This window comes from Lepisma saccharinum, chromosome 10 (assembly GCF_977018435.1).
Source record: "Lepisma saccharinum chromosome 10, izLepSacc3.1, whole genome shotgun sequence".
Lineage (NCBI taxonomy): Eukaryota > Metazoa > Arthropoda > Insecta > Zygentoma > Lepismatidae > Lepisma > Lepisma saccharinum.
Window position 1 is genome coordinate 5776197 of NC_139238.1, and position 27185 is coordinate 5803381.

The 27185-nt window shown below is 39.1% G+C and overlaps 2 protein-coding genes across 2 annotated transcripts in view; one reads left to right on the plus strand and one right to left on the minus strand.

The window, feature by feature from the left end:
* Positions 1-14925, plus strand: part of Gycbeta100B (guanylate cyclase soluble subunit beta-1-like) — a 34995-nt gene extending 20070 nt beyond the window's left edge. The window contains exons 9-14 of the mRNA XM_083130289.1: positions 3082-3164; positions 4770-4940; positions 5939-6176; positions 7964-8101; positions 9581-9738; positions 14669-14925. Of these exons, the coding sequence (XP_082986415.1) occupies positions 3082-3164; positions 4770-4940; positions 5939-6176; positions 7964-8101; positions 9581-9738; positions 14669-14798 (918 nt within the window). The 3' untranslated portion in view covers positions 14799-14925. The remainder of the gene's footprint in view (positions 1-3081; positions 3165-4769; positions 4941-5938; positions 6177-7963; positions 8102-9580; positions 9739-14668) is intronic.
* Positions 10991-12102, minus strand: stops (SOCS domain-containing protein stops). Its single transcript, XM_083130288.1, has one exon. It carries the CDS (start codon positions 12088-12090, stop codon positions 10996-10998), a length of 1095 nt encoding a protein of 364 aa, XP_082986414.1. The 5' UTR covers positions 12091-12102; the 3' UTR covers positions 10991-10995.
* Positions 14926-27185: the final 12260 nt, after the last annotated feature.

The following is a 27185-nucleotide window of genomic DNA, read 5'->3' on the forward strand; positions in this document are numbered from 1 at the left end:
CAAATGTTCGATATGTGCCCCTTTGGTTACACGACACACGTCCAGACGATACTCGAGCTCATTTCATACATTTTGTAGCATAGTCCTGTCAATGGTCTGCACTGCAGCACTGATGCGTTCTTTGAGCTCGACTAAGGATTGCGGTAGTGGGGGTACGTAAACAAGGTCCTTAACGTAACCCCACAGGAAGAAGTCGCAGGGCGTTAAATCAGGAGATCTGGGAGGCCAGGGAAACAAAGCTAGGTCATCCTCACAAATACGCCCAATCCAGCGATGCGTAAGTTCATCGTTTAGGTAGTCACGAACTGGGATGTTCCAATGAGGAGGTGCCCCGTCTTGTTGGAAGAAAAAATCCCTGAAGTCAGCACTGAGTTGCGGGAACAACCACAACTGCAACATATCCAGGTAACATTTACCGGCCACAGTTTGCTCAGCGAAGAAAAACGGCCAATACATCTTTGTTTGTGACACTGCACAGAAAATATTCACCTTTGGCAAGATAGATCTCGTGCTGCCACCTGGAATACACAATACAAACTTGGTGAGTTTGTGGTTCTTTTCATATATCTTTCATGCGTGTACGTGTAATACTTTTGAAAATATAGCCTTTTCAAAACGAATGAATCATTTATGCTAGCCCTGTAATATATATTTATTGTTTGTGCCTTGAGCACGTAGTTCAATCGTCTGCCGTAGAGTTGGCCTTGCCTGCTCTAGCACGGTTCCACGTAGTTCGCGTGAACAGCGCTAGAGGCGCTACTTGAACCGAGGATATATAACCAGCCGCGCAGCAGATATTCTGATCGGTTAATTAATCGAAGAATCAGTGATCGGTTAGTTCATATGAACTTTCCAGCCTGATCATTACCAGTGCGTAGTTAGAGATCGGTTAGTTCATTGAACTCTCCAGCCTAATTATTGCCTATTTTTGTGGGAGCAGGAAAAGGTTTATTATCCATCCAAAAGGTTTATTATCCATGTTTTTCAGTTGGCTTTCAGCTAGGTTCACGATAAGATCTCTCTTACAAAACTGACCTGGAAGAAAGGAGCACTCAGCTCTTGCAAGAGGCCAAGCACAGAGAAGTTGTCCTCCGCCTGCGGGCGAGAGAAGCCGCACTCCGCCTTCCAGCGAGAGAGGTTGAACTCTGCCTTTGGCAAAAGAAACCACTCCACTTTCGAGTGAGAGATACCCCACTCTGCTTATTGGCGAGAGAAAAAAATCCACTTTAGAGTGAGAGGATCCGCTCCGCTTGCTGCGAGAGGTTTCCTACCCTATCAACCTGCGGCACCTCGCCAGGGTAGTGTGGCGTTGGGTTTTTAGGCAACCTCCCAGAAGGTAAAATTACAGGGCAGATAAAGTTCTACGGTTATCGTGAGGGTGACCCTAATAGATGCCCCTTTGTTCCCCGAAAGCCAACAGTTCCCTGTAAAAGCCTGCAGCTACAGAAGTCGGCGCTAGTAAAGGCCTGTACTTTCCTGACGTTTGTTGGAGCTAAGGATACGACTCCAGAGGGAGTAGTGTACCTGTCTCCAGTTTACGGCAGTTTGGAGAAGCCTTTCTCCCACCATTGTGTGGCAATATATTGGCCAAGTGAGTGTAATATCCTACACGGGCGTGTGCTAAACTTACAACGTTTACAGTTGCATAAGTGGATCCAGCTACAGTTATTAAACTTTCTCTAACTTTAGGCAATTGCACTTTTTTCCGAACCATGATTGAAATAGTGTCTCATGCCCGCTGGAGAAAAGGTTAGCATGATGGGCAAAACTTTGCAGAGCGTCTGGTGCTATTGATTGGTCGTTGTCAAGCTAGTTGTCTTGCACCGCAGTAGACGTACTCTGGTAGGTGTAGGTGTAAAATAGTAGGCACCTTTCTCGAGACGGACGTTGCACATCTCTACAAACAAAAAAGCATCATTAAAAAAATATTTTTTTTAGTTGTAGTGAAGGGTAAAATATGTGAGTGACACACTTGCAATAATTGGTTATTTTTTATTAATGATAGTATTTTTTTATAATTCGTATAACTAATAAATAACTACACATGTTATAATCTACAAAGGAAGAAGTGATTCAATAAAAAAAATGGTTTATTGAATTTTAATGATATAAAAAGTGTAAGCCTTCGAGCGCCTCCCCCCCCCAGGTAAGTAAGTACCTTTCTCGTACGGCTCGGGTAAGCTAGGGGGAATGCATCTTATAATTTAACTAAACTTGTTGCTCGTAATGTAATGTTATTGACAGCGTTGCCAAACGTAAGAATTTGACCGTAGATGCATAAGGAAACCTGAAAGAAAGACTGAATTAAAACTAGGAAACAAATTTTGGCCTCTCCAAAAACTAAAAAGATCAGAAAAAAATAAGAAATTTGAACACAACAAAACTTGACAGAAAACGCAGTGTTTAAAGTTGGGGGGGGGGGGGGAGTGGAGTGATGCTTTCCCTCAGTTAAGAGAAATCCTCTTAAAGCATCCCCAGCACTAAGATAATCTGCAATTAATCTGCTGTCTCTCACTTCACGATCCCCATCGTCCATGTCTTCACGCTAGAATTTCAGCATTCTAATTATATGAAATCTTTTCACATATCTCAGGAGGGGTATGTGCCCCCCTGGCCACCCTCTGCGGCCGCCATTTGGCGTACTCCGACTTTTCTCAGGCGTGGAAAACTTTTTTTTTTCCAGGAGTAAAAACAACACTTTTATCATGGAGTGTAATAATATATTTTATTTGAAAAGGCGATAACATTTATTTTATTTTGCACGTAAAGAGCCACAGTGAACAGAATGAAATATTTCACCACTTGTTTTCCAGGAGGCAAGTGCCCCACTTTCCCTCAGCTGGATGCGCTCATTTATACGTGTTCTATACATTGGGGTTCAAACTTGATAACTATACATTCAATACTCATATACGAGTGTTTCCGTTTTAAGTCTATTTATGCACATATAAGGTAATCGGGAATGGACCTACAGTTTAAAGTGATATTATGTTGACAGTTTGGCAACGTTATTTTGATATCTATCCATCTCAATTATTTTAAAAGCAATATGTGTCAATCGGATATTTCTTTCCAACACAGGGCCAGATGCTCTACATTCCAGAATCGGACCTGATGATCTTTCTGTGCTATCCCAGCGTCATGAATCTGGATGATTTAACAAGGTTCGTATCATGAGTATTCTGATGGAGGATTTTAGCTGTGTCAAATATTATAAAATATTAGAGCGATGAGCAGAGTGTTAACTTTATCTACATGTTCCTGAATACACACTTCATTTATAAAATAAACATTTCTCACATCTGTACATGTACACCATTACTTCACAAAACATAACTAAAGACACAGAATATAAACTATTAGGTCAAATCCGGCCTAGACCATTTAGCCATCTTTATACTCTTTAGCTTAACACGAAGTTCAAGAGTTGAAACTATGTAGACGAGAGATAAGAACTATCCTGATAAATCGATCATGCTTTGACATTTCCTACAGAATATTCCACGACGGTTACGCATGATTATCAATTTGTTAACGTGAAAAATTTGTACGGAAAGGATGTTTTCAAAACTAACTGGGTTGTAAGACCAGATACAGTAATGTAATTCTCAGTTCAGTTGCTCATTTTAAAACAGTAAGTCTGCTTTGACAGTAAGTACAGTCATGGACACTCTTGAATTGTAAGAGCCTCTTAAAAGTCAAGAGTTGTTGCAACCTAGAAGTGTCCTTGACTGTATATGAGATTAACTTCATGGTATGATATCATTTGCAGCAAATTAGTTGATGTTAGAATAATATCTGTGGTTTGTAGAAAATTGTTAACCTATTTGAATGCAAGTTACTGTGAAAGATAAATTTATACTACAGGGTGTTTCGAAACTCATTCAATCCTAAATTTGATCATGTCTTTTATGACCTATGAAGCCTCGTTGCTTGAAATATTTTTCAATACTGTTGATTGCCAGTTTAACAGGAAATTCTACAGATTTATTAACGCCCCAAGTCAGATAGAATTATTTTCCAAAATAATTTCAGGAGAGAAAATTGGGTAATAAAATGTCACAAGGTTGTAATTCGCAGTGCTGTGATTGGTGCCAACCTAATCTGTAGTTTGCGACCAATAGGAATCATGTGGAGAAATTATTGGATATAGAGATAGCTATTTTATGGACAGAGTGAAATAGTGACATTTTTCTTGATAACATAATATACCGTTCGGAACATAGGCAAAACTTGGAGGGGCCAAGGAGGGCACTTGTCCCCCAAAATTGTCAGTTTTTATTTTTATTTTTACAGGTTAATGGTACTATTGTTAACTTCCTGGGACCGCAGGAGTAAAGTAATGTGTACTTTTTGTGATTTCACAAATGTAACAGTCATTTAGCTATTTTGCTAAATACAAGAACTGTTACATGGTTATCATTATGAGATAGACAACTTATTGATTCTGCCCCAAAGGTAAGCCCCAAATGGTGTTCAAAGTCCACTTTATGCACAGTAAGGCTAATCGGGACTGGACCTACAGTTTAAAGCGGGATCCGAACCACTATGTGCCTCCACCGGGTATCGAACCCGGAAGCCCTTGATTACAAGGCGACGACACAACCACTACGCCATCGGGAGCCCCTTCCCCCCAAATTCGACTCCGTCCCCACAGACTTAGTACCAAGTTACACCCATTATTTAATAATTTAACAATTGTGCTAAATTAGTTGTGGAAGCCAGTATTTAGACCGAACACATACAAAAGACCGTTTTGTTATTTCCAGGAGAGGTCTCTATATCAGCGACATTCCGCTGCACGACGCAACACGTGACCTCGTGTTACTATCCGAGCAGTTTGAGGCGGAATACAAACTCACGAGGAACCTGGAGGTACTAACCGATAAACTCCAGCAAACGTATCGAGAACTGGAGGGCGAGAAACAGAAGACTGATCGGTAAGTATTAATTAAAAAGTAATTTAACCCTATGTTAATGTATGCTGTTACAATGGTGATTACAGCAGTTGTGTCCGAGATATATTTTTGGGGGATGGATTCAAGGAGAAAAGACATGTTTTCCTTTTAGGGTTGCGTACGTCTTTATTCTTTTTTTTCCTCCATCGAATTCTTTCTATCTTCCACTTTCTTTCGTCTCTCTCCCTCTTTTTGTACTCTCTCTATTCTTTCTCTTGTCTTTCCCCAACTTGCTCCCCCTCCCTCTTTTTGTCCACGTTCTCTCCCTACCCCCCTCTCATTCTCATTCTGATAGGGACTGGACCTTATAGGGACTGGGCATAAAGCTTAAATTATGATCGGACCAACTATGTCCCTCTATCGGGTATCGAACCCAGTATCCCGTGATTGCAAGGCGACCCCGTTACCACTACGCCATCTGAGAGGCCCTGGGTTTAAGTAAAGGAAGTACTCCCTCTGTCTCATAATTATAGTCCGGTATGCCAAAATGATAGTACAGGAATGACAGACGAAGAGGATGATGGAAAGCACAATTTGTACTGATCCTTGAGTAATAAAGTTGTATGACTCATTCCGGGTTTCATGTTCTTTTTCTGTATACTCCAATGTCACATTTTGAATATCGGGCAATTATTATGAGAACAAACAAAGGTGTACCGGACAATAATTATGGGACAGAGGGAGTAATAATTAAGGAAGGAATTGTGCTGTTCACTTTCGAGCTTTACAAACCTTATCGGAATATATTTTCCAAATATATCTCCAGTTTTGAAAGTAATACTTTTTTTTTCTAATTTATGAAATAAAATCAGTTTGGAATTTATCTTATACAAACCCCTAGAGGGAGAAGAATGCTCGATTGTCCCGAATTCTCTCGGAGACATTCGTAATTTTGATTATCTCGATGGAAAAGGTTCGACCTATTTTTACGTCTATGTATGGGGGGCTTAAGAATCTAATCAAATCTCCTCATTTCATAGGTTGCTGTACTCCGTGCTTCCGATCAGCGTGGCAAACGAGCTGAGGCACAAGCGACCAGTGCCAGCGAGGCGCTACGATTGCGTTACTCTTTTGTTCTCTGGCATCGTTGGCTTCAGCGACTACTGCGCAAAGAACTCAGATTCCAAAGGTGCCATGAAGATTGTCCTAATGCTGAACGAACTCTACACCACGTTCGACGTTCTCACGGACCCCAAGAAGAATCCCAATGTTTATAAGGTAATGCCAGATGTCGCTTCTCATAATTGTATGTTAAAAGAAGATTGTAAGACAAGTTGAGATCCTAGAAGAATGAACCTGCCAGAAATAATATTGCAAAATATGCTTAGTTTTAATCGAGGCCCCACTGCTCTCGAGAAATTGATCTATCATAAATGTATAATCAAACTGTAGCTGGTTTCCACAATGAACTTCAATACTAAAATTATATTAAATGGAATACTAAGTGAATGTAAAGAGTTGGATGCAAATTTTGAAAGGTGCTAGAGGAAACGGGTTAAATCATTCAATAAATTGTGATGCATACTAAAGAAAATGGACTAATTCAGTACCAAAAAAAGATAATTGATTTGCAGTAAATACTAAACAACCTACGTTAGATACAAAGCAAATGAGCTAAAACACTAAATAAGCTGCACTTTATACAAAGGATAATGAACTACATTAAGGTTGTTTTTATGTACTTTGTTGTTTTAGGTCATTTTTCTGATATTCAGCCCTCTCGGCCACCGCGGTGGCACTAGAGTCTTTTTTGTTTGATTTTAAAGTGACTTTGACTACAATAGTAATCATTACTGTTACGATTTTCGTGACTGCATACTTATGTTGGTAATGACGATATAGTACTGAAATGAGTAAAAATCTATATTTGAAATATCAAGTTAATTTAATATATATATAATATATATAATTTGTATATTTATTAATTTTATTAATTCAACACATTTCAACATATTCAGCATACGTGCGACTTTTAAAGGAGTTTATTCACTTACTTGTTTCCGAAATGAGGTTTCTTTTTCTAAAGGGGGCTTCAAGAGAAGACACGATATGGTCTGACACTGTCCTCTCTCTCTAGAAGGATAATTCTCGGTCTCGCCTCGGATTTGTAAATTAATATAAGCAACATATGCAGCATAATGTACAGGCGTCAGTAAAACCAACGACTTCTCTTAACATTTTTCTGCTTGACGCCTCATTTCGAAAGTACGAATCCTCGAAAGAAAGAATATTACCCTTATCATAGTCCCGCACCGTGGCCGTGCGGTTTAAGGCGTCATGCTTTGGGCTCCGGCTATGGGACGTGCACAGTTTCGCGTCTCGGGAAGCTTAACAACTTTTCTCTCGAGATCTCGACCTATGAGACCGGTGACCACACACCATCGTGAGGAAATTGGGGCGCTACGAATAAGTAGCTAAACCAGGTCAAAGCTAGAACAACGACTGAGGATTCGTCGTGCTGACCACACGTCACCCCGTATATGGTTGATCTTCCACCTCGGGTGAAGTGAGTGAGAAGGTGGGAGTGAGGCTGAGGTAGGCCACAGGGCCCCAATGGGCTGTGGCGCCACGGGTTATTATTATTATCCTTAACACATATACAATCATGCAGTGCATACCCACAATTGCTAGCCTTGTACACTCCTGTTCACATACAGTGGCACACTTTATAGAACTGGGTCGAAATAGAGACTGCAAGAACACGTTTCATGAGTGAAATAGTGTATTTTTTATAGTTCCCAAGTTATATGTATAGCCTAAATGTGATCGATTTGTGATAATCATTAATACGAGAAATTATATAAAATGGTTCTTTTCATCCTTTCTAATTTTAAGTGCCTAAACCAAGGATGAATGTACGAGGGATAAACATCTAGTTAAGGTTCAAATGCATTCTCCTGTTATTTCCACACCTTTCAGAAGGTTCAGAGTAGCCTGGTTGAGTCCAATGATAATGATAATTTCCAATGACGTCACTGGATATTGATGTACTTATGTTGTTTCAGGTAGAGACCGTGGGGGATAAGTACATGGCCAGTAGCGGTCTTCCAGAACCGTGCCAGACCCATGCACGTTGCATCGCCCGCCTTGCGTTGGACATGATGGACCTTGGGAAGGAAGTGAAGGTGGACGGAGAACCAGTTGTAAGTCTACTCCTTAATAGTTTGACTAATTGAAAGAAGCAAAATGAACCGAACCATATATTTTCCTGAAAAAATTATGCCTGCCTGCATTTCTATTCCAATATTATGTTTTCATCGTCTCTGCTACACTTCCATCGTTCGTTTTTATTTTTTGCTTTGTTTTCTAGCATCATTCCTTTAATTCCTTAGCGTCACATTGAATCTGTTTTCTAGCAGAATCTTTAGACTGCCATGTTCTCAAGTGTTCGACTGATGAGTGTTGTAGCGATGTGGTGGTCACATTGCATCAGGAAAAGCGTCAGTGTGCTGGTACATTTTGATGTGCAGAACGTATCGAATTATTGGATTTCATTGTTAAGTCCACTTTATGCGCAGAAAGGCTAATGGGTGTGAACCTGTAGTTTAAAGTAAGATGCGAACCACTATGTGCCTCCACCAGGTGTCGAACCCGGGTCCTCTTTATTACAAGGCGACGACGATACCACTACGCCATCTGGAAGTCTCAGAATGTACCCAAATGGCAATGAAACATTACTGTTGGAAAAATCACTTTTAAGCTACGTTCTTGATTGACGTGTCCCTGATGGTTTACGTCCGTAAACCAAGTCGGCAAACTTTTTTTGTTGTTCACTATTGTCGTGCGAACAACGCAAGAAGACAAATGCAAGGAGCGCATAACACTACATGGCGAATTAGGTCGAAAAACAAAATGATTTGATTCCATTTTGTTAACGGTGACGCACGCCAGAGTACCAGTGTGAGCAGCGCATTGTTTATTCCTTATACGCGATTCGTCTGGCTTCTTAGCACTCTACTACGCTGCGTAGGAGGTGGCGATAATGAATGAATGTATGAGAATTTATGGGTGCGTTGGCACGATATTCATCTTTAACCACTGTAAGTATACGAGGAAAACATCACCTAGGATAATAAACCTTTTCGAGCAAGGCCTCATCTCCAGGAAACTATCAACTCGCCTCAAACCACGGCACCTAGCGACCTGTTGAGTGAGATGAGTCAAGGCAAAATGGATAATAAACCTTTTCCTGATCCCACAAAAATAGGCAATAATTAGGCTGGAGAGTTCAATGAACTAACCGATCTCTAACTACGCACTGATGTTGAAAACATCACCTAATCAAAAACTTATACCTTAAAGTTATAAAGTGGAGTAAAGAGACCCCTGAGATAGGTTAAAAGTGAAAGGTTCTAGAGGGACCTGCGCAACACGAACACAAACACAATATATTAGAAAGGATATAATAAAAACTTCTTACAGGCAGTGGAAGAGACCCGCTCTTCTCAATGAGCTAAAAACATTACTTAAAACATTGTCGCCATCTATGAACAGGGATGATAAAACAGTTCGGAAGATTGAGGTTGCGACAACGTAGCGTTGAATTTTGAGTTTAGAAACAAGGATTTATATAAGAATACCACTCCTACCGTGACGTAAAGTATAAATATCTTTTGTTCCAGCAAATTACCATAGGGATCCATTCTGGAGAAGTGGTTACTGGAGTGATCGGCCACCGGATGCCTCGATATTGCTTGTTCGGGAACACTGTCAACCTCACAAGCAGGACAGAGACGACAGGGCACCCTGGGAAGATCAACGTGTCCGAAGACGCCTATCGGTGAGTTCAAATAAGAAGCAGGTAGGAGAGATTGCACAGTACTAGGAAACACCATCACTGGAATTATGTAAATAAGTCCATATGTAATCTTTGGTATCATATTTCATAGGGTTGTTAAATTTTATTAAACAATGTAGGATTTTTTTCAGTCAACTGTATTGAGAAATGGCAAAAATAAGATTTCACATGTAGGACAATATAATTAATCACAAGTGTACTTGAATGTAGACGATATCGCGATGTTGTTAACCCGGGTCTCAACATATATAGGGTGTCTCAAAAGTAATAGCGCAAACTGGCACAGGTGAAAGTACACGATAATAGAAGCAAAAAAGTCTCAGTATACGTGGGTCCGCAAACAAGCCGTTTTCGAAATAATCGCGAATGTGTGATTACAAGTCGCCACTGACTTCATTGTTTGTAAACGTCGTCCTAGTTGGTAAAATGCTAATAATACAGTAAGAAAAGTAATTGGAGATCTCATTGCTTTCCTTGAACATTCTACTTACATCCTGTTTGATTACAATGCCATCTCTCGGAAATGTTCTGTTTTGTAAACAAAGAGCAAACCTCGGACAGCGCAAGGAGTAAAGCAGTCGGTGTTTACAAAATGCAATCAATGACGGCTTGTAACCACACATTAGCACACATTATTTGCATTTTACCAACTAGGACGACGTTTACAAACAATTAAGTCAGTGGCGACTTGTAATCGCACATTCGCGATTATCTCGAAAACGGCTCGTTTGCGGACCAATGTTTACGGAGACTTTTTTGATTCTATTATCGTGTAATTTCACCTGTGTCAGTTTGCGCTATAACTTATGAGACACCCTGTATACACTATGTCTCGGGAAAGTCCGGAGCAAGCGAACGAAAACTAGTTCTCTGCACAAGTAACTCGACCAATGAACGCGTGAGAGGGGAGGGGAGTGCATGGAAGGGAAAACGCGGCTGAAGCTAACAGCCATTTGCAGCGGCGCGCACTGCTTTGGTCCACTCGCTTTCTCCCCTTCTCTACCGTTCCGCGCGGCCTTGCTACACAGATTCCAGAAACAGAACGTAAATCCAGTTCTCGACCCAAGCACATATTGGGTCGCCATGTGGTTTGGAAAAGCTAGAAGAATCGCTAAGCATTGTTTGCACATTGAAACCTGTACTTTCTTCTATATATTTCCATTCATAAATAAATAAAAATACATGTGTAAAATTATTGGAATTACCAATTCAATAAGAGTAGATGTCAACACTACAATTTCAATCTTCCTGTAAATCCAAATACTTCTCCACACTGACTGGCAATTTCAACTTGTATATGCCCATAGGCAGTTGCCAGTTCCCTCTTAACACGTTCCTGATAACGCATCGGCACATGTGCTTAAGCAGGGGAGGGTGGAGCCAGAGAGAGGGTGGGATCACCCCGTCCTCGTGAAGCCGAGGGTGGATCACGCACTCGCCGGCCTCGTTTACATGAAACTCGTCGAAGTCCTCTTTCGATTCTGGTCGGAGGCGAACTCGTAGCTTCGGAACGGCCCTCGTGAGGAAACGCAAGCAGGCGACAGCATCTCTTGGATAAGGGACGACCGCTTCCCGCTTGAAACGCTTAGCCACTCCGCTTAGCGCGTTGAGCTGGAAGGATATGGGGCACCAATAGATAGGATTGGTGCTGAACCAATCTTCAAATCTTGAGTTGGGTGTTATTCGAGCACCGTACCTCAGTAACAGAAGCAACGCTTGCGGTTTGGACATGTGCGAGGCCATGAACAGTGGAGGTGTTCTGTCGTAGGACATCAGCGGGACGTCAACAAAACGACACGTGTATGTGGCTTTCGCAGTACAAGGCTGCTGCACATTATAAAGAACCTTATACGTCAGCTTTGACGTCACAGCATGGTCCATAAAGTACTCAAGAGCTTCCAGACACTCTTCTTCATCTTCGAAGTCCGATCGCCATCCACAGACAAACCGCGACACCCTCAACCCCACAACACCCCCAACGAACAGCTTCTCAAAGGAACCCTCACACAAGTAGATATTGTCCAGCAAGTTCGACACTGCCTCGCTGTCCCTCAGCGAAAACTCATAACACAGTTTAGCGGCGACGAACAGAAGGTTGTGGGAAATACCCACTTTGCATGTCTTGGCGTTGCGAGTTCTTGCGAGTCTGTGAAAGTCGCTGATGGCATCCACAACTCTTCGGCACGAGTCTGCGAGATCTGCTTCTCTTCGGATCAAGTTGGCCAGGTTCCGAGTAACCTCGTGGCGTCTCCAGTGAACTGAGAGACAATTGAGGTTCATCAGAGTCGGAATGTCTCCAAAGAAATCGTCCAGCGTTCTCCAGCAAAAATCCATCTTTGATGTTCTATCGGTTATCTTCCCAAAGATATACTTCACCACCACTTGCAAATTGCCTCAATGTTTGAACAACAGATGGCACTTTCGAGCAACGATAGAAAATGTAAGCTTAATAAGAGCAAGAAAAACTTTAGCGTGAGGACTTGGCTGGAAAATAAGGCTTCCTAATACGACAGACTTTATTAAGGTTTCCGTTCCTAGGACACGTCAACAGTATTGATTTTGTGGTGCACGTTATTGGAGACCTCAATAAAGAAACTGTAAATTCACGTTATATCTAAAGATAAGAAAATGGGTACTACTATATTATAGGGGTGTCACCAATAAATAATTTATTTCGCACTTTTATACATAGCTAATGTACTATTCTGGAATGCGGAACATTTCTTTAGGTGAAATAATGAATTTCTAATGAAAATAATGTATATTTCTTACATTTACGAGTACTTACTGTTACTCGTTATTTCGATTCTGTAACACACATTATGGCGATAGCGTACTGGTTCATCGCGCATTGTAAGAGTGTTTTGTCGATTTATGCAGTGTTGCAACTTTGTTCACCCGAAAATAACTACTTTCGTGCCCGGATTTGAAATTATGCTAATACATCTCAAACCATTGACATTAGCCTCACAAACCATTGACGTTAGCCCCACAAACCATTGACGTTAATCCCAAAAACCATTCACGTTAGCCCCACAAACCATTTTCCGTAAGGTTAGGTTAGGTTAGGCAAGCATAGTAAAAAAAAAAAAATACTCGACACGTCATGTTATGGTGAAAACACGGCGAGTTTGAAACACTGACTACGGGGTTTACATCATCTAACACACGGAACATTGTGCTCTCGTGCAGAAAGCAACTGGCGACAGCAGAAACAGCGTATCGGACAGATATTTTCGCAGAAAACAACATGCATTCGCATTAAAATGGATCAAAACTACATTCACGAACTTCCACAACGCTACAGAAAATGATTTGCGTAAGTACTTTTTCCTGTAAAAAGTAAGAAATCCGTCACCCCTATAGTAAAGTGTTACCAAAGAAAGTTCTGCAGCTCGGAACATAAAATGGGTACGAAAGGGGTAATACTTTCAGCAATTTTTGAACATATCAAGACTCAAACATGTGCGCATAATATAGTTCCACCGAGACAGAGTTTGTTCCGACATAATAGTGTGTGTGGTAACGGTTTCGAATGTGTAATGACATGTACCAATTTTTTTTTCAGAATTTTAGGAATTGTTTAGAATACTTGAAGTAAGTTCGAAGCTTTACCGAGCACCATTTACCGCAGCAATAATGATTTGATTTTGTTTAAGAGTTTTAGTTGTAAGTCCACTTTATGCATAGAAAGGCTAATCGGGACTGGACCTACAGTTTAAAGTGGGATCCGAACCACTTGTGCCTCAATCGCTCTAAAAAAAAAAAAGGCTCGTGTCGATTGGTGCAAACAAATACTCACAAAATACAATCGTGGTGCTTCAAAAGCCATGCATAACATCTACACAGGTGACGAATCTTGGATCTATTCATATGAGTCTGAAAGCAAACAGCAGTCGACGGTGTGGATGTTCCAAGATGAGCCAAACCCAACAAAAGTTGTTCGTGCAAGAAACACTTCGAAGCAAATGGTCGCCTGTTTATTTGGAAAAAATTGACATGTGGCTACAGTGCCACTAGAGAATCGTAGAACCGTCAATTCTGAATGGTACACAACCATTTGTTTGCCAGAAGTCTTTGGGGAATTCAGAAAAAACAACCAGCGACGCAGGATCATTCTTCACCATGACAATTCGAGTTGTCACACATCGGTCCAAACAACTCAGTATTTGACCGGTGAAAACATTGAATCGATGGGTCATCCACCGTATAGCCTTGATTTAGCACCCAATGATTTATTTTGTTCCCGTACGTGAAGAATAACCTACGTGGTCAACGATTTTCGACGCCAGAAGAAGCGATTGATGCGTTCAAAATGCATGTTTTCGAGATACCTCAATCGGAATGGACAAAGTGCTATTAGAATTGGTTCAAACGTATGCAAAAGTGCATCGATCATCATGGAGAATATTTTGAAAAACAATAAAACTATTTTCAATGATACATATTTTTTTTTGTTTGTTATTCCGGATACATAAATAGCAACCCTCCTATTACAACTTATTATTATAGATGTTCAATCCTACTAATGAGGTAAAATTAATTATCACTGTTCACTATTTAAATTAGATATTTGAAGGATTTCGCCTGAAACCCCCCACGCCCTCTCGCTGGCTACGCGCCTGGAGGCCAGCCTCGTTTTGGTGGCCGAATATCTTACTAAAAATTATCTTACAACGTAGTCTAGTTACTAAACTTGAGGCTACAATGGAACACTAGTTAGTCTGCAAAGTTAAACAAAATCGATGGAAAACTTCATATTACACAAATGGACATTGTTAATTAAGAAAGCAGACAAAGCAATCAATATCTGAATGATTACCGAGTGAATTGCATAGAGACTGAATATTGTAAAAAACACAGTGTACTGTCAATGATATTGTGATGATAATTGTACATACATTATTTCCAGGTATCTAACTCGACCTGACAACATGGATCCACAGTTCGAGTTTGAGTACCGCGGTCCAATCACAATGAAGGGAAAGTCCCAGCCAATGGACGTCTGGTTCTTGACACGTAGACCTGAATACATAGTGTGAAGTTAATCAGAAAACAGAATTCATTTTACAAGAGTGTGAATTCAGTTCCTAAGTAAATAGGAGAGAAAGTGTACACGAATTCTTGTGTCCAATATGTAAATTACCAACATCTAGTTCAGAGCACAACATAGCCTACCGTATTTTTTTATAAATTAAAAGAACTACAAAAAATGCACATTATTTTCGATGATAAAAATAGAAATTTACATTTCAGTATTATATTCTTGAAATTACAAATGCTTGTGAAATGGGTAAATTTAAATACGTGAATTATTCAAAGGCCAAACATTAGAATCGTGACTGCTTAAAAGAAACTAATAAGCTTTAACTTAAAAGTATTATGATCTTGGTGTCATTAATTTAATTTTACCAAATGCAGGAACAGAACTTGTACAGATAATCTTCATTAGGAAGCCTGAATAGATATCAAAGAAATCTTACACTCGAAAGCTCGTTCCAGTGAATACTCTGTTAGCAATAAACAATCTATTGTTGTTCTTAATTAATGTATATATTGTTTTAATTTTAAGTCATGCACAGCACATGTAAGTTTAATTTAAATTAAGTAATAATAATGTTATGAAATTGTTCAGTGCCAAATAAAAATATATATATGTATTTTACAATAATGAAATATTATTTATGCCATCCTCATACAGGGTGGTCCAAAAAAATACCCAACTTTGCTAAGAGTGTTAGTATTTTTAATCTAGTACGTCTGTAACTTACATATTAAAACTTGGGCAAATGTAGTCACAAGAGTGCCACACGCTCCACTGCCCAGACCAGATGTTGGTAGTGGCCTTGTCCGCATGGAAGCGCCACATGTCGGTTTTTCTCGGAACGTTTTGGAATGTAGCTTGGAACTACTGGTGTGTAATATCGCAACTGCAGTTGAGATTTTGAATCACTTGACAAAATAAACCAAAACACGTCACTCAAGAAGTACTCTGACAACAACTACAAAAACATCTGACGATAAAAACTGGCTTTGTTTTGGGAATGGTTTAATTGGGGCCACCCTGTATTTGCTCAGAGTTAAATTAAACCTTGCAGACATAATTTACACAAAGTAACAGTCATTTCTTTTTTGTTATTTTTCCTCTCTTTTCTACCTCTTGAGTTAATTGTGTTTATGAGGAAGCAATTATAATAGAATAAAGCGAGAAGTTAACCGCATGTTCAGAAGTAAAAAAAGAGATTACTTGAAAAGTAAAATTAACGAAATTGAAAGAAACAGCAAAAACAAAAATATCAGATATTTATATAAAGGTGTAAATGAATTTAGAAAGGGGTGGCATTGATTTAATACCAGCTGAGTTAATTAAATATGGTGGAAATTCATTAATATGTCAAACTCATAAATTAATTTGTTTAATATGGAATAAAGAAGAACTCCCTCAACAGTGGAAATAATCCATAATTGTTCCTATGTTTTAAAAAAAGGTGATGACATGAATTGCAATAATTATCGTGGAATTTCTCTACTCTCAACAACATATAAAATATTATCTAACATTCTCTTAACAAGACTAACCCCATATACTAATGACATTATAGGTGATTATCAATGTGGATTTAAAAGTAACAGATCAACTACAGATCAAATTTTTCACATTAGACAGACACTTGAAAAAAAGTGGGAATATAATCAAAATGTCCATCAGCTATTTATTGATTTCAAAAAAGCATATGATTCGCTCAAGAGAGATAAATTATATAATATATTAGTCGAGTTTGGAATACCTAATAAGCTTGTTAGTATGATAAAAGTATGCACCAGTGAAACAGAAAGTAAAATTCGTGTGGGTATTAATATGTCTGACAAATTTACAATTCATGATGGGTTAAAACAAGGAGATGCATTATCTCCATTGCTCTTTAATTTTGCCTTAGAATATACTGTTAGGAAGGTAAAAGAAAATAACGAAGGACTAAAATTAAATGGTGTGACTCAGTTGTTAGCATATGCAGATGATGTAGACTTATTAGGGGATGATATAAATACACTTCAGAATAATGCTAAAATATTTTTCAATGCAGCTAAACTTAGCAAAGAGAAAACTAAATATATGCTTACAGACCGAAACCAAGTGTTAGGTAATAATCACAATCTAATTATTGATAACAACTCGTTTGAACCAGTTTCCAAATTCAAATACTTGGGAGTAATACTAACAAATGAAAATGATATTAAAGAGGAAATAAAAAGTAGGCTTAATTCAGGAAATTCAAGTTACTTCTCTCTTCATAAACTTTTGTCTTCTCATTTAATATCTAAGAAACTAAAAGTTAAAATATACAAAACAGTAATTTTGCCTGTATTATTATATGGATGCGAAATTTGGTCCCTTACGTTGAAAGAGGAACATAAATTGAGAGTACTTGAAAATAAGATCTTAGGAAAATATTTGGACCTAAAAGGGATGAGGAGACAGGTGAGTGGAGAAGGTTACATAATTTAGAAGTACATAATTTTTATTCATGTCCAGATATTATTAGAATAATTAAATCAAGAAGACATAGGTGGGCAGACCATGTGGCACGAATGGGAGAGGAAAGAGGAGTTCACAGGATTCTTGTTGGGAAACCTGATGGTAAGAGACCTGTAGGAAGGCCAAGACGAAGATGGAGGGACAACGTTGAGATGGACCTAAGGGAAATTGGTAGGGATGGAAAAGAGTATACAGATCTTGCTCGGGATAGGGACAGATGGAAAGCCTGTGTTGCTACAGCCATGAACCTTCGAGTTTATGAAGGCTAGAGAGTTAGTTAGTTATGACGAAGAATACATGATATTTGCGAGACGGAGTGGGACCTACAGCCATTGCCCAGGATTCAGAACTATAACTCCAGTGTTCTTTGTGCATTACGCTAACCACTACACCCCGGAAACTGGCAAGATTCTCCATCATTCACGTGACAAGGTATTCGTTTTGTTGAGACACCAGCGGAGCAGTTCTAGAAATTTCCCCTCCTTTCGACAAACCGGTATGATATTCAAAATTATGAAAAAATTGCACGTGCTCTAGAAATAATTCTAAGAATCTTATACCATTAAAACAGCGCTCTGAACAATTTTGCTAAATAAACGTTAGATTTGCGAAATCATAGAGAAATACTATCATCCTTCGCTCCTCAGACCCAAGTTGGTTAATAAAAGTATCACTAACTTGTAAATTTTAATCAACCTGTTAGTTTTGAACGGCAAATGATCCCTTTATGCATATGAATGAGCCTCGTCGTATGGCTAAAATATAATGTTTATTTAACGACATCCCTAAAAATATAATGTTTATGACTAATATTTTAGAACAATGTTGCGTGCGCAAGGGGGGGGGGTGGTTGTTGAGGGGTCATAAGCCCCTCCTTGGCCGATTGGTTTGCTTTATGTTACTTAGTTTATTGTGCCACTTTTGGCTAATTTGCGAAGATGGGGATGAGTGATGATATGATGAAATTGATGAATGGACACTTAGAAACATCCATGCTCTGGCCGGGATTCGAAACTGGGACCTCTGGCTTCGTAGCGCGATGTGCTAACCACTTCGCCCTATTGACCAAGCTCTCATAAAAAAACAAGAACGTCAAAATAAGGGCCGACTACTAAAAATAGTATACGTACCCCCCTCCCCCCCGGGCACGCCACTGTTAGAATCTATCAACACACGTCAATATTTTTTTCCTGCACATGCATCTAACTCAAGTACCGGTATGCGGAAAAGGTTTCCGTTAAATCCTACAGATGGCAGCAGATCGTAACTGGCACAGATGCAGACAGACCTGCCACCTAGAGGCTACATTTCAAACTTCTTGCTTGTGCTGATTTTATTCAATACTGCGACTTCTCTTATTATGCCTCAACATACAGCATGTTATCTCACATTGAATATAGGTACAAATAATATTTTCGCACAAAGCTCGATGTCTTATTATTTTTATTAGAACTGTTCGTTATTTCAAATTCTCAATATCTGGATCATTGAAGCAAGTGGTACAGAATATGTTGGTGGGTAAAGAGACTACATAAGTCCAAGCTGTAAGATAGGACAGTATTTCTCAACACCCGAAATTTGGAAATACAATAGGTAATTATAATTATATGAATTTCATAAACACATGTATTGACTTTTTACTATTTATTTCTTGTGCTCATTCGTTAAAATATTGATTAATTAAATTGGTGGTTTAAGTCCACTTTATGCGCGGATAGGTAGGCTAATCGGGACTGGGCCTACAGTTTAAAGCGAGATCCGAACCACTGTGTAATCTGCGCTAATTTAAATTAATTTTATATTTGACAACACTGTCTGCACGAATCGAATCATTTCTCATTGTAATTATGATTTTATTTATTAATGTTTAATTTCAAGGCTACATATTAATTAGTGCATAAAGTTAAAAGAAAGAACAAACATTTATGGGATCGAGCATAAACTAAAAAAAAAATTACCGAAGGTTGAGAACCACTGATATAGGAGTTTTAAATGTAACGTCCAGTAAGTTAGAATTACGTCATGGCTCCGGCACCTTCAATGCAGGCCCGTAGCTGCCCCTCCCCCCCCCCTTGAGAGCCTGCTTTGCCTCCCCTGTGAAAAATACAGAACATATTCCTACCTGGAATTCTCACTAATCTTTACAATTATATCCTCTATTACTCTAGCAACATAACAAAAACACTTATTGATTTTGTGATTTATTAAGGTGTGTGGGATTCCGATTAATGTCGTACTGGGATTAGGGGGAGAAAATCCCTTCCTGATTCAGACTTCGGGAAATGATTTTGTAATTTTCAGTATCTAGAACAGATTTTGAGAAGTCTTGTATGAAAGGTGCCTGATGTGTTTGGATGTCTTTCTTGGATGTGTTGCTATGAAGTTTGAACTGCTTTATCTTTTGTTTCCGAAGTCTACCTATTGGTAATAGTGATTCATGTGGTAGAGAGAGGGAGTGGATATTCGATTTTTGTTACTTAGCGTTGCCTTTCTGCCACTTCGAGCTGATCAAGACAATGAGTGATGACGTGAAATTGATGAAGAGACACTCACAAAGTGCTGCAATCACATCGGGACAGGGGCATTATCCCCCCCCCCCCCAATTTTAGTCGGAAGTCCGATCTAAGGGGCAAACATTGAAGTAAAGAAACATGACTAGTAGAATCTAAGAATAGCAGTACAAATGGATACTCAAGATGGAATTAGTTTTCAAGTTTTTCTTGCATTTTTCTTCCAGACGGCCAAGGCAGTTGCAGGGGTTCCAGAGGGGTAATTGCCCCCTCGGTTTCAAATTTTATTCAAATAAAAGTACATTTCGTAAAATTTTCTTGCTCGCTTCGCTCGCTAATGAAAGTTCTGCTGTTCTTATAGTACAAAATCCTGGGAGCCAAAACGATCTAAATGAAAAAAAAATGTTAAAGAGAATGCCATGGCAGCCCGTGAAATTATTTGCACCCTATTAAATCAATATTGTTTTCAGTTTGCAAATATTTGGTTCTAAAGATTTTCCTGCTCTCTTTGATCCCAATATCAACATTTTCTGTAATGCATTCTAAATTACCCGAGAGAGAGGTAAGGGCAGATATATATACTTCAGATTGTTGCTGCTTAAATGCACGAACAATTCTTTTGAGGAAAAGGAGCGCGCACATTTGAGAGACAATTTGGCGTATGAATTGATCATGTAATGTATTTTAATATATATAATAAAGAAATTTTGAATACGTACACAATTTAGCGTTAACATGTTGCTTATGCATTTTTCTTCTTTTACGTCGCTCCATGTTGCATATGTGTAAAATATATGTTGTACATAAAAGTTGTACGTGTCATATGTAAAAAAAAATAAGTTCGTCATGCATATTCTGCCTTTCAAAAATACAGTGTGTGTGCTTGTTTTCCATTGTTAGCTAATATGAAATTGAACATGTTGGAAAAGTACCGGGTGATCCGTTTGAGATGTCAGAAAAGTAAACCTTTACACACAAGAGGTTAATGTACGTATCTCCGAGCAGCTTGTTGTAATATAAGCAGAAATGATGTAACGTTAAGTTTCGAATTCAGCCACAAGGCGGCGCTAATGTGCATGGTACCAAAGGTGGCGATCAGGTCACAACAGCGCACACAGTATGTCGTATGGTATGCGAAATTTTCGAGTATTACATGGATGCTACTGCCGCCACGCAGCTGAAGTCCGTAAACCTCCACTCATTTGAAACTTACATCCTTTCTGCTTATATTACAACACACTGCTCGGAGATATGTACCTTAACCTCTTGTAATACAAAAAATGTATTACAAATTTTTACCCAGTTCATCAAAGTGTAGATAATATGTAAACATTATTATTTACTTAATTCGATTTTTCTTGCATAACACAACACAATGGTGGTGTTGGATTCTCGTTAGATTCCTTTGTGCGTAAAAATCTTGCATACTGAAACTAGAGGGAAACATTATGAAGCACGATTTATAAATGACTTCCTTGATCAGTTCTGCAGAGAAGCCCAAAGCTGTTGGTACATATTAATCGTCTATTAACCTTTTCGACCTGTAAATATAAAGTAGATACAGTCGCTATTTATGTTAAACTTAATCTTTGTATTCTTTGGTATTCCGAAAAGTCATTATCGAAATATTGTTATTTGATGTTGCTCGAACTTTTTTTGTTCATTGGAGTTTCAAGATGTAATCCCTTTCCTGTTACATATCACTTTTGGAGGATGGGTACAAGTGCCCCTCTGTGCCTTGCTATATCTGCCCATGCAACATCATATATTAAAAATTTGCCCCCTCTAGGATTGAGTTTGCCCCCCTAATAAGAAATTCCTGGCTACGGGCCTGCTTCAATGAAGAGATTTCAAGCCTGACTAAAACCCAAGTCCATAGTTTTCTTTGTTTGAGTTCATTTTATGGTATCACAGACTTTGACCTACTGTTTAAGAAGAGTTCTGAACTACTGGGCAAATCAAATTCGGGATTACAGCGATGGTCTTGCCTTGGAACCGAGGCATCCCACGTTCAATACCTGGTATAGGCACATAGAGATTCGAATCAGGGTTGTTAATGGTCCAGGAATTTTAAATAAATTCAATTCAGATCCAGGAGAGTAAATCAGCAAGCGTAAATGGGTTCTGGACCGTAAAGAACGTTTTTATCTGTAACGTATTTCAATTCGGTCCAGGAACCTTTTTTCCGGCTCAATTTATATATCCACGACTTTTGCGACACCGTCGTATGTGACACTAGCATTTCTGCCGTCATATGCGACACTGTATGGAAAATATATTCCATGACAGTTGCGACACCGTCATCTGCGACACAGTGTAAATATCTTCCCGTCACACTTTATCCAGGCTTACTACTGGCAGCATCATGGAAGCTGGTGTGTTTTTTAAAACCTTTATTAGTTTTCCTTCACACTGGCATCATGGAAGCTGGGTGTTTAAAAGCTGGACGTATTTATCCTTTGTCAATGACTGATTGTTTACAGGGTGGGAAATAACCTTTTGCTAGGGGTCTGCAGGAAAAAGTAACAACAATTAAGAAATTATGGTAATACCAAATGTTTACTACGACAATTGTGGTTACTAAAACAAAATTAAAAGTTAGTTCACGAGAAAGCACCTTGCTTCAAGACAAATGCTAAAACCAAGTCCTTCTTCGGCGAAGTGGCATTGACTTCTTCAGCAGTTCTGAATGGCCGGGTGCATCACCGGACCTGAATGCAGCGGAGCACTTTGGGGCTATTCTGAAGGACGCAGTTGAGTCCTTGATTATAGTGGAACGCGGACCGGACAGCTATTCTCGGCCAACACTCCTTGCACATCTGGAACAAGTTCTCCGTGAAATGGAATGGAATACGGACTGTTTGCGAATCTTCTGAGCTCCTACGCTGATCGTCTTCGTGCTGTGAGAGAAGCAAACGGCGGACATACTAACTTTTAATTTTGTTTTTGTAACCACAATTGTCATAGTAAACATTTGGTATTACCGTAATTTCTTAATTGTTGTTACTTTTTACTGTGGACCCCTAGCAAAAGGTTATTTCCCACCCTGTAGATCCCTTGTCAGTATAGGAGCAGACTGAAATCCCTTGTCAATGTAGAAATGTAGAATGCGTCGTTTCTCTTGTAGTTGAACCAACATCTTACTATTTTCATTCTAATTTCTGAACGTACGTCATTCTCCTCAAAAAGCGCTTAAGATCTCTATGCATTTCATAGTCGGCAAACGCTCTTTGTATTCTCTCATCTAATGTAATGTACTGACGTCGTCTACGTTTCCCTTTAAGATTCAAGGCCCTCCTCTCACATAAGTAGTCGTTGTACACAGCTTCTAATCTTAAAGACTTCACTAATTGGTACACGTTAGGACTTGACTTTTCCGTCAATACATTAACTGTATGGTTCCATCCCTCGACTGCATTGTTAGTCCTGAGCCGCTGATGAACAGAGTTGTTCATCCACTGTTCAACGAAATAATCCCAAAATGTTTTCAATATGTCGTGGTTTGGCGCATCTTCCATCGCACACAGCCATCCATCATCGACGTCAGCCACAGGGAGGTAAGCCAGAGCTGAACACATTCTTATACACAGCCGCACGTCTGGATCTGTTTTGTAATCGTTTGTCAGTCCCAACTCCTGCACCTTTCGCCACAAACATTGGTTAAAGTGATAATTACAACCACTGATCTGAACCTCGGGAAATACTGTCTGGACAGACGGTATTGCTGCTGCACGTACGCAAATGTCGCTAATTCTGGTAAACAAATTAGAAGTCGTAGGGGAAAATCCAAGCAGTGTCGCTTATGACGGGGAAAAAACAGTTTTTGCCTTAGTGTCGCAAATGACGGTGTCGGAAATGTCGGAACTCCCAGTCCAGGAACATTTTCTTTAGACTGAATTTAAATTCGGTCCAGGAACATTTTCTCAGACTCAATTTAAATACGGTCCAGGAACCTTTTTTTGCGGATAAATTTAAATTCGGTCCAGGAACTTTTTAAATAATACAATACGCAACTTGGACCGAATTTAAATTGTGCGAGAAAAAAGATTCTGGTCCTGCGCGGAACCCATTAGAATTTATGGGTTTCTGGAGCCTTAACAACCCTGGGTACCAGCCGACATCCGTGGCGGAGTGGTTAGCATATCACGCTACGATGGAAGAGGTTCCGGGTTCGAATCCCGGTCTGGGCATGGGTGTTTCTTGTGAGAGTCCCTTCATCAATTTCATCATATCATCAATCATATGCGATTAGCCAAAGCGGTAGAAAGCCGAAGTAAAATGAACCAAATAAAATCAAGGAAGAAGGTATCGAATCGGCAAATAGAATTTTTTTAATAGAGCTAATGACTCGATACCCTATCAACTTAATGTTGTCCTACAAATGTATTCCGGATTTGTTCACCCACACTGACGGATCTATCAACAACAGAAATTAATTCGATCGACGTGTCTGTTTGTCCTGACACAACCTTCTATCTCAAGTAGTAAATGACGAAATTTTCTACGTGAAAAATCCTGTAAATAAAAACCTAACGTGACAAGTTAGTTGGATCCCCATCCGGCTGTCTATATTAAAATGAATAATCTCACTACCTGTAAAAGTTCTTATGATCCAAGAATTCTCATAAAAATTCAATCCATCGTTGCTAGCTCGCCACGTATTTTCAAATGTCTCTGGTAGTTTGACGACGTGTGAACTAAATCGTAGTCTCGCCTCTGCTGTTTTGTTATATCTGTATTTGTTTACTAAAAATTATTCTAATTTAGGAAAGTCAACCTACCAGAGGCGCCAACTTAAGATAATTTGGGGGGGGTCATAAATAATACTTTATATATGTAAATATACATAAAGTGTGTCCTTCTACGTGAATTTGGGGGGGGCAGAAAGTGCCTCCCCCCCCCCCAAGTCGGCGCCTATGCAACCTACTATTTACAATGTAAAAAGGTTGTAAAAATATCGAAAATCAAACGTTATTTAAAAAACGCTAAGAACTTAGCGGACCCGCCCCCTCTCACGTGAACACTAACGCCACAGATTTTCACGCGGGCTATTTTACGATTAACAAAACCTTGCACAGAAATCATGAAACGTTAAGTTATATGGGGTAAAGGCGTAATACAGATTTTGCGGTCCTTTAACCTTCTGTACCCTGTCGAGAATATCATAATTATTTTCCAGTCGATACATTTCAGGGTTTTATGTGACACAAAATTATTTTCGGGTCCGCAAAACACCAAAAAAAGTAGATATTTGATAGCGAAGTGACGTAAGCAAAAGAAAATCCGATCTCGTACGTAATTCACAGTCTTTTATTTGTGAAAAACATTTTCACGTGAACTAAAAAAACCTAAAAAATACGTGCAAATGCCAAACCAAGCACTCCTAACGTAAACGTCAAAACGTGCTCTCAGCGTTGAACCCATAACACTCCTAACCTAACAAATCAATCAAATTACTGTCAGCATCAAACTCAACACTCCTAAACTATCAACGGAATATTATGTACAACGTTGAATTTAACACTTCCAACGAAATAAAAACATTATTATCTGATAGAAAACCACAGTAAAGAAATTTACTGTATAAAGCATTTTTGGGGCCCTTTACCCACTGTACCCACTCGAGAATTACGTCAATTTTTTTTAATCGTCAGATCTCAATATTTTACGTAATGTAAAAGTGGTTCCAGCATTAGGAAGGCACAAATAACGGACATATTTAATCCCAAAAAAAAAATTACCCTCGTAAGTTAAAACCTGCAATTTCGGAATACTTTCGCCGCTTTTTGTTAGTAAAACTGTTTGCATGTACACTAAAATAGCGAAGGAACACGCTGAAAATAACTATCAGTACCAATCTTAACCTAACTACGTAAAATTATAGCTGCTGTTGTGGACTGTCTTGTTGGGTCCTATATTCACTTGCGCGAAGCCATCACGCTGTTCTGCTTCACAGTAAAGTAACATGCAAACGTAACAGACGTACTTTACTTCACAACAACACATTTCCGAAAGCTAAAATGTACTTAAAACTTTCATAAACAACAAAATCTTCATAAACCATGCAAGATATTTCACTTTCTCTAGGGGGTACAGAGGGTCAACGGTACCTGCATTTTCTTTTGTAGTTGTGGCACATGAATGAAGTACAACTTTCACAGTTTCTTATTGTAACTGGTTGTATTGTATGTATACTCAAAAAGCGCATATCTGCACATTTCTTAATGGATAGATTTCATTATTTTGGGTAACAAAATTTTATTCAGGGTGCGATATACCACAAATAACCGGGATATTTTATCGCAATAGTACCACATAAAACCACGTGCGAGCAAAAACCAACAGAAAACTTTCATGAAGAAAAAGCTTCATAAATCACACAAAACTGTCCACTTTCTAGCGAGAAGGCAGAGGGTCAAAAGGTACCAAATGTTATATTCAGTGATGTGCGTTTACGCGTAAACAACGATAGTCTACATTCTACACGTAGATTATTTTATACACGTAGACTATGTAATCTATGTAAACAACATGGCGAAAGGCGATAACTTAGCAAAGGGCGCCGTGGAAGTAAAACAAAATTATACTGCGTATCAGTTGCTGATGTGTGAGGAGAACTTTTCATACTCTTTCTTTCAAATTCGAACAATTTCTCACCTAGGAAAACCTAACATAGAAAATATTCTAGTATTTTATGGAAAAAAAGACTAATGTTGCCTCACGACTGCCATCTGTTGGTTTTCTTTGCACACTATTTATCTTCTTCCATAGTTGATGATAGAAGAGAAGAGATAGTATTTTGTTGTAAATTGGATTCTCTTAAGTTCATTAGGAACCAATAGAGTTAAAAATGTCACTTTCCTTTCGTGAAACCCTTGAAAATTAATTTTAAAGAACTTTAGATTGTCTACGTAGTCTATGTAAACTACAACCCAATGTAATCTACGCGTAGATTACGTGTAGACAACGCATGTAGACGTAAACTTATAGTGTACGGCACATCACTGGTTATATTGTAGACCGTAACACGTGAAGAAACACGCAAAATAGTGACCTACCTCCAGAAAAACTGAGTGCAAGGAACTCCTTAGTTACTATTCAACTCCTACATCGCTGAATTTGACGCACGAATTCGAACAGTTAGACACCACCGCGTACAGCACTCGACACCTAATAAATCCCCGAAGAAACTGGTGCACGAGCCCAGGAAGGGGTGGGTGTCTGAATCACGTGATACGGTTCGAACAGTAAAGAGTGTTCGTTGTCTGGCCAGCGTGCTTTCGATCGCCAACAAGCTTACCTCTAGTCAACAGGAAAAGAAAAAAACAACACGTAGTTCGAGCATTGACGGTGTTACGAAAAAACAAGGAGAATGTAAAGGT

Coding starts and splice junctions, on each gene's coding strand:
- stops (XM_083130288.1), bottom strand. CDS start 12,090: ATGGATTTTTGCTGGAGAACGCTGGACGATTTCTTTGGAGACATTCCG.